Below are 12,146 nucleotides of genomic sequence, written 5' to 3' on the forward strand. Positions count from 1 at the left end.
GACATAATATATTTTCTGGAAATGGATCATTAACTGATAGAGAACTGGTACAAATTGGATGTGGTGCATTTGTTATGGATGTCAGACCACGGAAGATTTGACGATGTTAACAAATCCAGTAATTGTAGTCAGAACATATTGTCTAGAAGTGTATTCTAGAAAGCTTTCGGAGAAACTGTTGAGTTGATGCATCGAAGTTCCGGTTTGTAGTTAAAAATCAGAAGACAAAGAAGAAGAATATGAAGAGATTCGGTTGCCATATGATTTTCATCGATCTGTTCCTTTTCTCAGTTCTTAAGGAATCTGTTTGGTGCTTGCGAGGGATGATGAAATGACAGAAAAGGGACTTCATTGACACTGGAGAGAGTGAGATATACACAGAGTTGGAAGATGGGGCATGCCATTTCAGCTTGTGCCCAGTTTTGGCGTTTGCCTCCACTTTATTGTCAAAAAATTACACTTATAAGACAGATGAGTTTTCATAAGAAACAGAGAGCAAGTGATTGAACAGAGAGTAAGTGGTTGAATACAAAGTGTTTTTCAAACCATGGGAATATTACAGTATATATGTACAAACATGAAGGTCAACTTCTACGTCAATCCCTATAATCTCTACATCAATCCCTATATCTAAGCCTAAGGATGTGCATCCTATAATTACCAGGATTCAATTGTATATACAATAGGAAAGAGAATAATGGAGAATAAATCCTAATTGACACAGATATCATATCCCGTAATAGGCCCCCTCAAGTTGGAGAGTGAAGATCACAAACTCTCAACTTGTCGCGCAATATTGTAAACTGGTCTTTTCCCAATGCCTTTGTGAAAATATAAGTTAATTGAAAACATAAAGGAACATATGAAGGACTGATCATTCCAGCTTGTAATTTTTCTCTGACTATGTGACAATCAATCTCAATGTGCTTCGTACGTTCATGAAAAACCGAATTTGCTGCGATAGACAAGGCAGCTTGATTGTCACTATAGAATGGTATAGGAGCTGTTTGTTGAATCTTCAAGTCTGGTAATATATAACGTAACCAAGTTAGCTCTAAGCATGTGATTGCCATGGCTCGATACTCGGCCTCTGCTGATGAGTGAGAAACCGTGGCTTGTTTTTTTGATTTCCATGAAATGAGTGAATTACCAAGAAAGATGCAGTATCCTGTCACAGATCTCCTTGTGGTGCGACAACTTCCCCAGTCTGAGACTCTGAGTCATAAAAGGCCTTCAAGGTAAGATTATTGATCGCAGGAAATAATAGACCTTGACCTGGAGTACCCTTAATGTATATGAGAACCCGTAATGCAGCATCCCAATGAGGTCTTCGAGGTTGTTGCATGAATTCACTTAATGTGCGTACAGAGCAAGCTATGTCAGCCCTAGTGACAGTTAGATAAATGAGTCTGCCAACTAGTCTCCTGTATTTTGATGGATCATTCAATAAATCTCCATCCGTGGAGGTGAGTTTAAGATTTTGCTCCATTGGAAATTTCTCTGGCCGTGCATTCGAAAGTCCTGTATCGTTCAAAATATCCAGCGCATATTTTCTTTGAGACATAAAAATACCTTGTCTTGAATGAGAGAATTCAATCCCCAAAAAATATTTCAAGTCTCCAAGATCTTTGATGCGGAAGCGCGTGAGAAGAAACTTTTTGAGATGTTCCATTTCTTGGAGATTATTGCCTGTGAGAAGTATGTCATCAACATAAATAAGTACAATAGTGAATGATGTACCTTGAGTTTTGGTGAAAAGTGAATACTCAGCTTTGGACTGTCGATAACCAGCTCTTTGGATTGTATCTGAAAAAGTGGAAAACCAGTTTCGAGATGCCTGCTTGAGTCCATAAAGAGACTTGTTGAGCCGACAAACAATGTTCGCCCCCTGTCGGCAAAGACCAGGTGTTATTTTTTTGCAAAGCTTCTAATTCAGCATTCATGGCTTACTGCCAGTTGGGATCAAGCGATGCTTGTTTGTATGAGGTAGGTTCTGTATGCCCTGTAGTGTTAGCAATAAAAGCACAATGGTCTGGAGCAAAACGTTTATATGAAAGAAATTGAGAGAGAGGGTATCGCGTACCAGAAGAAAGACTTGGTGCAGAGGTTGAAGATATGACTTGGTTGGACATGTGGTAATCTGAATGCCATGCTGGTGGTTGGCGAGAACGAGTGGAATGACGCGGAATAATGGTGGGTGGCTGGATTATGGGTGGAGGGTGTGGGTGAGTTTCGGTATCTAAAGTGGGAGAAGATGGTGATATGGAGGAGATGGTGTCAGATGTTGTTGGTGGTGTAGGTTCTGGAGGTGGTATACTCGGGTTTGGTAAGGAAGAAGTGTCAGATGTAGATGTTGTAGTAGGTAAGGGAGAGGAGGTAGGTGATGGTGTTTCTGTAGGAATGGGTATGGTGTCTACGGGTAATGGGTCACTAGCAAGAGAAGGAATAGGTAAAGAGGCTTGTGGTGGTGAGTTATTGGAAGAGTCCGAAATGGTATTGAAAGGAAAAGTATCCTCACAGAACTTGACATCACGACTAACAAGGAATTGTTTGCTTGTCAAGTTGTAGAGTTTGTATCCCTTGGCCTGTGGGATAGCCCACAAAAACACATGTATGGGCACGGGGGTCAAATTTATGAAGATGGTGAAGGGTAGTTGCATAGCAAAGACAACCAAAGACTCGCAAATGATCGAGAGAAGGTGGACGATTATAGAGTAATTGGACTGGTGATTTGTTAGAAAGTATTGGGGATGGAAGCTAGTTAATAAGGTAAACGACAGTCATGACACATTCTCCCCAAAAGAGGATAGGTAAATGAGATTGGAAGAGTAGTGCACGAACAATAGTAAGAATATGGCGATGTTTGCGCTCTACAATTCCATTTTGTTGTGGAGTGTAAACACAAGTGCGCTGGTATTCATCACCATTAGTTTGGAAAAAATGTCGCATGGAAAAAAATTCATATCCATTATCCACTCGAATGGCTTTAATTTGAGCATGAAATTGAACTTGGACAAAAGTAAAAAAAGATTTGAGAAGCTGTTGGGTGTCCGATTTATGTTGCATCAAAAAAAGCCAAGTACAACGAATGAAATCATCGACAATGGTGAGAAAGAAACGTGCCCCTGAATGTGTGAGAACCTTGTGAGGTCCCCAAATGTCACAATGTATTAAATCAAAGGGAGCAGTAGTTGATATTGAACTTGTAGGAAAAGGTAGTCTGGTTTGTTTGGCCATGGGACAAATAGTACAATTATGATCAAAAGAGACTTCATTAGATGACAATAAAGAGGAAACTAATTTAAGGTGGGAAGGTGATGGATGCCCAAGTCGCATGTGCCATAGATTGGATGGACGAGAAACTTGATTTGAGAAAGGTGTTTTGGGTAGCGGGGACATGTAATAGAGACCACCACACTGTTCACCCTTGCCAATCATCTTCCCCGTAGCCAAGTCCTGCAAAACTCAAAAGGTGGGGAATAAGATGACACAACAATTGAGAGAATTGGTGATTTTACTAGCAGAACATTAAGATTACATGAAAGGAAGGAACACATAACACTTTGTTTAGTGTGATGTCTGGATTAAATGGTAAGGTTCCAGTGGACGTTATAGGGGCAGAAGAACCGGTAGGTAAATTGACAAGAGGCAAGGATGATTTTTCTATAGTGGTGAAAAGTGTAAGGTCAGGTGTAATGTGATCAGTGGCCCCACTATCTAGAATCCATGGCTTGGTAAACACAGAATTAATTGAGGCAACAAAAGAAGTAAACAGACCTGTGGCGTTTGCATAAGCATCGCTATTACCCGAGTAGTGATTTGAATTCATTATAGAAAAGACTTGAGCCAGTTGTTGGAGTTGGGTTGTAGAAAGACCATGAAGGGGATTAGCCGAAGCAGGTTGTTGATCTAGAGCTGGGTTTTCACCATGGAAGTTGGATTGGTTTGCTGAAAAAGAGGTAGTGTCTGCTGCATGTGCAGTAGGAAAACCACGTGAATTCTTGGAGTGTTGTCCCTGATAGGATTGGTTGTTATTAGGTCCATGATTTTGCCCTTGGGAATGCCTGTTTTGTTGGCCTTCTCTATTGTTAGGAAACCAAGTACCATTCTTGAATTTGCAGTGGTCATCTGTGTGTCCGCGCTTATCACAATGGCTACAATGAAATTTAAGTGTTCGACATTCATCAATTGTGTGACCGTCCCGATTACAATGACTGCAGTGTTTTGTGTGGTTGGAGGTATTATGAGAGTGACCTTGCACAACAGTAGCAATAGAGAAGTTGTCCGTCTGTCTGGATCCCAGCTGACGTTGTGTTTCTCCTGAACAACAAGTGAATAGGCTTGACGAACATTGGGTAGTGGTGTCATCATAAGAATATTGCTGCGTACAGTGTTGAAGGTGTCGTTGAGACCCATGAGAAACTGCATCATCTGATCTTCGTCCTTTTGTTTGTCATGTTGATGAGCCTGATCACATGTGGGTGGTGTTTGAAATGAATCCAATTCATCCCGAAGATCTTTGCGTTTTGCATAATAATCGGCAACCGTCATTGAACCTTGTGTCAGCCAAGCGATGGACTTTTGTATTTGATATATTGTTGTTGCATTCTTTTGAGAAAACTGTTCTTTGTAATCTTCCCACACTTGTTGAAGGTCTTGGCACAAACCACGGATTTTGAAAGGTGAGGATCAACTGAAAGTGCAAACCATGATAATATCATGCTATTGCACTGGTTCCATAGATTATAATCGGTTGGTTGCTCTGTTGCTGAGGGAGGTTTGATAGTTCCGTTGATGAAGCCAATCTTATTCTTTGCTGTGAGTGCATGAATCATAGATTTACTCCATGATGGATAGTTGGTGCCGTCCAGCCTTGTGGGTACGAGCATAAGACCAAGGTGGTCTGAATGGTGAACATAATATGGATGCGTTGGGTCCACACTCAGATTCTTGTTGGCAATGGTGTTGGAGTTTTGAGATTTTGTTGATTGAGGTTCTTCTTGTGCCATGGTGATGAAGAGAAAATAGGCTAAAACAATGGACTTAGGCAATGAGATGGCCTCGCTCCGATACCATCATAAGAAACAAAGAGCAAGTGATTGAACAGAGAGTAAGCGGTTGAATAGAAAGTGTTATTCAAACCATGGGAATATTACAGTATATATGTACAAACATGAAGGTCAACTTCTACGTCAATCCCTACAATCTCTACATCAATCCCTATATCTAAGCCTAAGGATGTGCATCCTATAATTACCAGGATTCAATTGTATATACAATAGAAAAGAGAATAATGGAGAATAAATCCTAATTGACACATATATCATATCCCGTAATAAGTTTAAACCATGGTACATTGATTTCCAGTCTGATGACTAGAGGTATTCTTATCTCGTTTTCGTTCTTTGAAGTGAGAAAGATCACATGTTGTTATTAGATTACTTACTGATGTTGTTTTCATTCTCTATTTTTTTTTTCTCCTAGCAGAATTTTGGGACCCCATTTGAGCATCCCAGATCGCGTTCCCGAGTGTCCCAGCTCGCTAGTGTACCCGTTCTGGGACGTGCGTCCCAATCCAAGGTATGAGGGGGGTTAGACCGTTCCCAGGTAACTATGCTCTAATCCTAGCTCTTGCACTTTTGACATTGATGGCAGAGTTTGGTTGATCCTAATGAAGCAGGAATTTCCCTGGAAAGCTGGTTCTTCGACAAGTCTAGCTAAGAGTAAGATACCAAGGCTCGCTTTCAAGAGATGAGCATTAGCTGTAAGTTCGGCTGCTCGAGTGGAAGTCGGTTCAAGCTTTGGTCCAATACGACACTGTTCCTTAGTATTATGTGTCTGCATGTGCCTGTCACGTGAAGGCCCTTGTAAATTAGCGTCTTGCACAAGCAACTTTTCATTCTTTTTGTTTTTCATTCGATATACAATAACGAGATTTTCGCTCTCTACCCTTTCCAGCACTTTCTAGCAACTCTTTTCTTTCGTTCTTTTTTAAATGCTTTCTCAGCATAACCTAACGGCTGAGACATGAAAATTACCATCGCATCGGAGCAAATTGTTCCGATATAGGTTTGTGTTTCCGATTTCTCGACGTCACAGTTGGCTGACCTTCTTCTTCTGCTCCAAAGCATCAATATGCGCTGACAAGGTCCACCACGTTCAGAATTTCAGAAAGAGAAATGAGAGAATGGACGCCATAGATTCAGTGTTTATGTTTAGGACAGCGTTCGCCTCGCGAAGAGGTGCCATAATCTCGATCGCAAAGGTACAAGAGGAACTTTTCGATTTTTATTTCTTTGAATCGAACGGTTACTAATTGTTTCCATTGCTTCTAATGTTCAATCTGTTTCGGATTGTGAGCCTCAGTGTTTTTGTATTGCATGCTGTGGATCTCATGAAGGTGGCGTTCCGTTCAGCGATAGGGTTCGTGATTTGTCGGTTTCATCGTGAAGCTGATCTTCATCCCGATCAACAATATCGTTGTCGGATATAGCTAGGTAAAATGGACTATTTAATCGCTTGATTGACTCTGGTGTGCTTTTCTTTTATATTGTCGCCTTTCATTCGGTCATTGAGTTTTACCAAATCCTATATAATTTGCAATTCAGTAAATTCACACAGATCGAGGATGGATAGATCAATATAAAGGAAATAGCATTATATATTTGGAGTGTAAATTCTTATATCAAAATCTTAACCACGATACCTGGCTCTTTGTATTGTCAAAAAAATAAATAAAAGAACACGATACTTTGCTCTTCTGATCTCAACATCTTGCTGTATGTTGAGATGCCAAAGCTCTCTCTCATTCCACGACCCTTCAATTTTCGTCTCTCTTATCTTTTTAATGTTGCATATTGTGTATGATCCAAACACTTCAATTTTCCTTCAATTTCTCACCAACCACAGAACATAAATTTTTTAGAGTAATTACTAACTAGTGCTTATAGTTACTCAATAATATTTAAATTATCAACTGTAAGATATCTCTCTTAAATGATATTGATCATCTTTCTTTGCAAAATAATTGCATTAAGGATTTGCTTCAATCACATAATATATCTCTTAAGACCATTGGCTAGAACTAACGAAGCTTTAGTTTGCAGACTTGAAGTTGTAACAAAGATAATTGGAGCTTAGGTAAAGTTTATATGTTCCTGAAGAGGATTTGATGTTTAACATATTCCAGATCTTTTGTTGCTTTCGAGATCTTAGCCATGGTAGTAATCTGGTACCACCAATTTATGGAAATAATGTTTTTTTCAGTATTTCATAGTGTCGTCAGATCTTGCCTTTTAATTGATATGAATGCTTTGAAGCAGATGAAATCTTCAATATAAGATGTAATAGGCAGTGACATGGTCTGATGGAGTAAATCTTGCGAGGGATATTAACTTCCACTTTCCACAGGTCTATTCCCCCACCCTGTCTTTTCTCTTTGCAAGTGCTCTTTAGACAACTGAATATCTTGTTTTCCTGATGCGTTGGTGTCTGTCTGTTTGCATGGATACCATCAGCAAGTGAGGATGCTATCAACCTTATTAAACGAAGTATTAACGTTGTAAACTATATAATTGCCTGACCTCTGCGTTTCCCTCTCCACTTTTAAGCATTTATTTGCTTTGTTGCTGAGACCTCACAATCAGCTACAGAAGCCCTTCTGTATCCTTTTCTTCTTCTTCTTCTTTTTTTTCCTCTCCAGATACCTTTTGTTTATCATTTACATATGAACATTTGGCCCGGCGGAGAGTTGCGGGGGTGAAACCTAGAGGTTACATGTTCAATTTCTGAAAACGACATCCACATATTATGTGGGATAAAGTCTGCATATATCTTTTCTTTCGTCAATATCCCCATTGTGAGAGCTTTGTGCACGATTGTTGTTTACCTTTTGGACAGGCGAACATGTGGCTTAGGGGTAGAGTTGCAGACCTAGAGGTCATAGGTTCAATTCATAGAAACAATCTCCCACATATTATGTGAGGGGTAGGCAAGAGCCATGTGCACGGCTATTGTTTACATTTCGCTTTTTGTATGCTATGTTTTTGGGTGTGGATGAATAACATCTGTTTAACTTGTTTCTTTAGTTTCCATTTGGGTAATGCATTACTGTAGCCCTTCAATGATTGCAGTTCACTATAAATCTTTGTTGTATTGTTGTTGCTTTTATGTTGTACCATCACTTTGTTCCAGAACAGCTGCGACTATAATACCCGCCTCTGGTTTGTTGTCTTTGTTGCAGCGTCTCTTTGATCCTTGTTCTTGGATTTGCTATTGTATGAAACACGTAGAAATATAATTTGTGTCACAGGTGGAACAACAGTAGGCCTGGAGCTGCAATATGTGAGGAGATATCATGGTGCTTTATCAAATTCAAAACTCACTGGCTATTTTGCTTCTCCCAAGTTACATGCCCCTATAAGCATAGGTGGTTCTGTCTTAGCTTCTGAAAATTTTGCACTATTAGTTACATGGCGGCAAGTATTGGTGTGTTCGAAACATGATTCCATCCATGGTTGCAAATTCCTGTACTGTGTTTTGAATAATGCTACAGCATCTTTGAGGAAATGGTTGTGTGGGATTTAAAAAATGAACACTATTAGTTACATGGCTGCAAGTATTTGTGTGTTTGAAACATGATTCATTCCAGGGTTGCAAATTCCTGTACTGTGTTTTGGATACAATATCGTTGAGTAAATGGGTTTGTAGAATTTCATTTTTGAATCATAGATCTTTGGATTATGTACTGAAATGGTATATGTGCACCATTGCCCATTGTTAATATAAATTGCGTGTTAAGCAACTATTACTCAATTTCATGAAGTTGTAACTGGTAAGTGGTAAGTGGTAAGTGCCGGTGATATATGAAGTGAGAATTACCATATAATGGACATGATGTCCCGTTTTCTATTCGTGTTTGTGCTTTCTGATTTTGACAAAGAGGTTGAGTCCGGACATATTCTGATTATTGCTTAAATCATTAGAAATTTCGCATGCTATGTGCTTCTTGAATTGAGTTTTACGTACGTTGGATTGCATCTTATGCTGTAATTTTCCAGTGGTTCAGTTATTCTGTTTGTTGTTTACATCTGCAGTTTGTGATGCCATGATTCCCCTCTAAAATAAATGTGATCCTGTTTGGATGATTTCATGGTTTCGAATTGGAGGCACTGACTTTCCTTGACGTTGTGTGGTGTTTTTAAAATAACGTAATTTTTAATTTTTTATTCAGGGTTTTTCGTGGATGCATGGGACGACCGACTCATCTGATAATTAAGTTCTAAAGCAAGAGATTACATGGAAAAGTTCTTCGATATTTGAAGAAGTGTGTGCTGTAGGAACAAAGGCCTGCGCTGAATGGAATGGCTGGAGGATTTAAACTTTAAAGTTTAAACCATTAGATTTTTTGAAAAGGATTTTTAACCATGCGGATATTAAACACTAAAGAATTGAATAAAGCATAAAGTCTGGCCCGTACAGGCTTGTGCTGCGGGCCCGCTCATGCCCACGGTCTAGTTAAGAGGACCTTAAAGCCACAAGCGGTTGGAAAAAAATGTTCTTTTAAGTTGGTCCTCGAGCTCACTTTAATGAACTGACTACTGAGAGCAATTGTAGTGGGCCTGCAATAGGCCCAAACATATTTGGCCCATGATCTATCTAAGAGTGGGGTCAGCCCATTCTAGTTGCATATAAGGCGCATCAAAGTTCGGCGTACGACCAAATAAAGTGAGCTTTAAGCCCATTGAAGTTGGGCCACAGGCCCAATATAATAAAGAATGGGCCCATTGGTGGGCCTCAACAGCCCATGAGTAAGCCTTGGTAGGCTAGTTATGGGCCAATAGTGGGCCTCAACGGCTCATTAGTAAGCCTTGGGAGGCCCGTTGTAGGCCATTAGTGGGCCTATTGTAGGTCCGATATGGGCCCATTAGTGGACTAATATGGGCCATTAGTCGGCCTTGGTAGGCCCAGTAGTGGACCTATATGGGCCATTAACGGGCCTTGGGCCTGTTAGTGGACCTTAATGGGCCCAATAGTGGGCCTGCTAGTGGACCTACGGGCCCGATAGTGGTTTTCTGTGGGCTCGTTAGTGGGCCTTTGACGGGCCAACAATTTTGGGCCCAGGGTCTACTTGAACTGAAGGCCAGTAAACCTGGCACCGGGCCCAGGGTGATGTTTTAGAAGCCCATTAAAGCTCATAATTAGGTACTGGCCCACAAATTGGGCCCTACCCTCTTTCTGTTGGGCCTGAGGCCCGGGTTCAAAATCCGTTAAAGTTAGGCCGAGGCTCATTTATACACTATATTCCTTTTTCACCAACACTGCCCCAAGACCAAGAGCCATTCCAGTTGGGCTATGTCAAAATGATTTAAAGCACGATGCTGTGGCCCTTAGCCCATTCTATTAATTTGTTTGGCTATGATTTGTCAATTAAATTCTAATAATGTGAAATCTAATTATTAGTGAGTGCTTGTCATCCATTAATATTTGTGATTATTGATTATGATTTTTTCTGTGATTATTTTACTAAAAAGCGCATTTGTTCAGCACTATAAACTGGCTTGATGTAATACATGCAATTATAGAAAGCAAGCAGCCATTTGTGGAACATCCTATAGAAGAGTGGAGTACTAAAAAATTTAACCTACAAGAAAATATGAAACGTCAGCATAATATCCAGTGCATCATACCATAGAAAAGCAAAATGAACAAACATAAGTACCTTTATAAACATTTAAAAAGCAGACAATCTTCCATCCAGACTTCTTCCACTACCTTTTTTCAACTAAGTAAACTTGTAAGTCCCTATATAAACATTTAGAGATATATAATCTTAAAGCAGACAGTTTATTTTAGACAAAGCCTAAACATGTGTCGCGACGGCTAGGCTACTGAAGAAAGGGTTGGATTAGGAGGGAGTGAGAATAGAAGTGGGGTATAGTATAGTATGTCACTAGCACTAAAGTTTACTTCTCAACTTAACTAAAAGCCATAATGCTAGCAATTTCTTAACAAGGATGCCTGGTCAGCTATCAAATATTATTTGTAGCAATATTTGATAGTTTTCCCAATCCAGATACATTTAAATAGTTTTGTATAGAAGTCGTAAGGAACATGAGAGGTAATAAAATAAATTTTAACATCATGTGATAGCACATACTAAGTATAATTTGATAGTTGCAGAAGAGCACCAAGAATTGAAATAACTTACTATGAAATTTCTCTTTGCTAGCACAGCTCGATCAAGATGAACCTAAGTTCCAAAAAGCTGCCTGATCAAGATGAATTTCACTCACAAAAACCTTCGGAAGCCCAGTGGCGGATATTTTGTGCACTGAAAATTTGAATGAAGAACAAACAATATGACAAACAAAAGGATTGAAGCTTATATCCACATGATAGTCAACTAGGTGTGCCAGACCAGGTCAAAATTAACGAAATGCATGATCTGTTCTTTAAAACCAGAATAAAAGATTGATGAAACTTCAAAACCACATTAGTCCAACAAAAGTCCATATGTAATTTAGAACATCCAATAAAAGTCCAACGGTAATCCTGTTATATTAGTCAGCAGATTGACGAAACTTTAAAACTATCTAATCAATTATAATTTAACGCTTAGAAACATGAATTTCTATTCAATTAAGTTTTAATAACAACTAACAAGAACTATATAGTTGAAAAAATGTAAAAATACATGATGAAACCAACAAAAAAACATCGACTGCCTGAAGCTCTTAAAACAATCAACTAATAGAGACTAATTTTTTAGATCCATGTAAAATAAAAATCCTGATTAAATATCATGTTCGCATATGTACTATTTATTAAGAACCAGAGATGTCAACAATGTAAGCATAACGCCAAGAAAGTATCAATATAGAATAGAAACTACATGCATGGTTGACCAATGACCATGGTGGATTTGATTAGGAAATTAGCAAACAAAGAACTCTTGAAAATGTAACCTAAAGATTGAATTGGAGAACCCGAAATTCGAAATGTGAACTATAGATCTCTCTCAATTATCATTGCAGCAGATTCAAGTCCAAAAGTTTCACTTTCATTTAATAGGAAAAGAAATAATAGAAAGAAAAGGCCGTTCTAGCGATTGATAAGGTAATACTTCACATCATTGAAGCCAACTA

The 12,146-nt window shown here is 39.1% G+C and overlaps 1 protein-coding gene and 1 long non-coding RNA gene across 10 annotated transcripts; one reads left to right on the forward strand and one right to left on the reverse strand.

The window, feature by feature from the left end:
• Positions 1-4,562: 4,562 nt before the first annotated feature.
• On the reverse strand, positions 4,563-5,009 carry LOC119996836. Its single transcript, XM_038843628.1, has one exon. It carries the CDS (start codon positions 5,007-5,009, stop codon positions 4,563-4,565), a length of 447 nt encoding a protein of 148 aa, XP_038699556.1.
• An 889-nt stretch (positions 5,010-5,898) lies between these two features.
• LOC119996695 lies at positions 5,899-9,561 on the forward strand. Of its 9 annotated transcripts, none has more exons than XR_005467904.1 (5): positions 5,901-6,265; positions 6,367-6,497; positions 7,107-7,220; positions 7,323-7,410; positions 7,518-8,803. It is a non-coding gene; the product is annotated as an uncharacterized LOC119996695 (long non-coding RNA). The 9 variants fall into 9 exon arrangements; XR_005467905.1 differs by having other exon boundaries at positions 7,107-7,140; XR_005467900.1 differs by adding an exon at positions 9,233-9,561 and having other exon boundaries at positions 5,899-6,265; positions 7,107-8,428.
• Positions 9,562-12,146: the final 2,585 nt, after the last annotated feature.

This window comes from Tripterygium wilfordii, chromosome 4, assembly GCF_013401445.1.
Source record: "Tripterygium wilfordii isolate XIE 37 chromosome 4, ASM1340144v1, whole genome shotgun sequence".
NCBI classification, from domain to species: Eukaryota; Viridiplantae; Streptophyta; class Magnoliopsida; order Celastrales; family Celastraceae; genus Tripterygium; species Tripterygium wilfordii.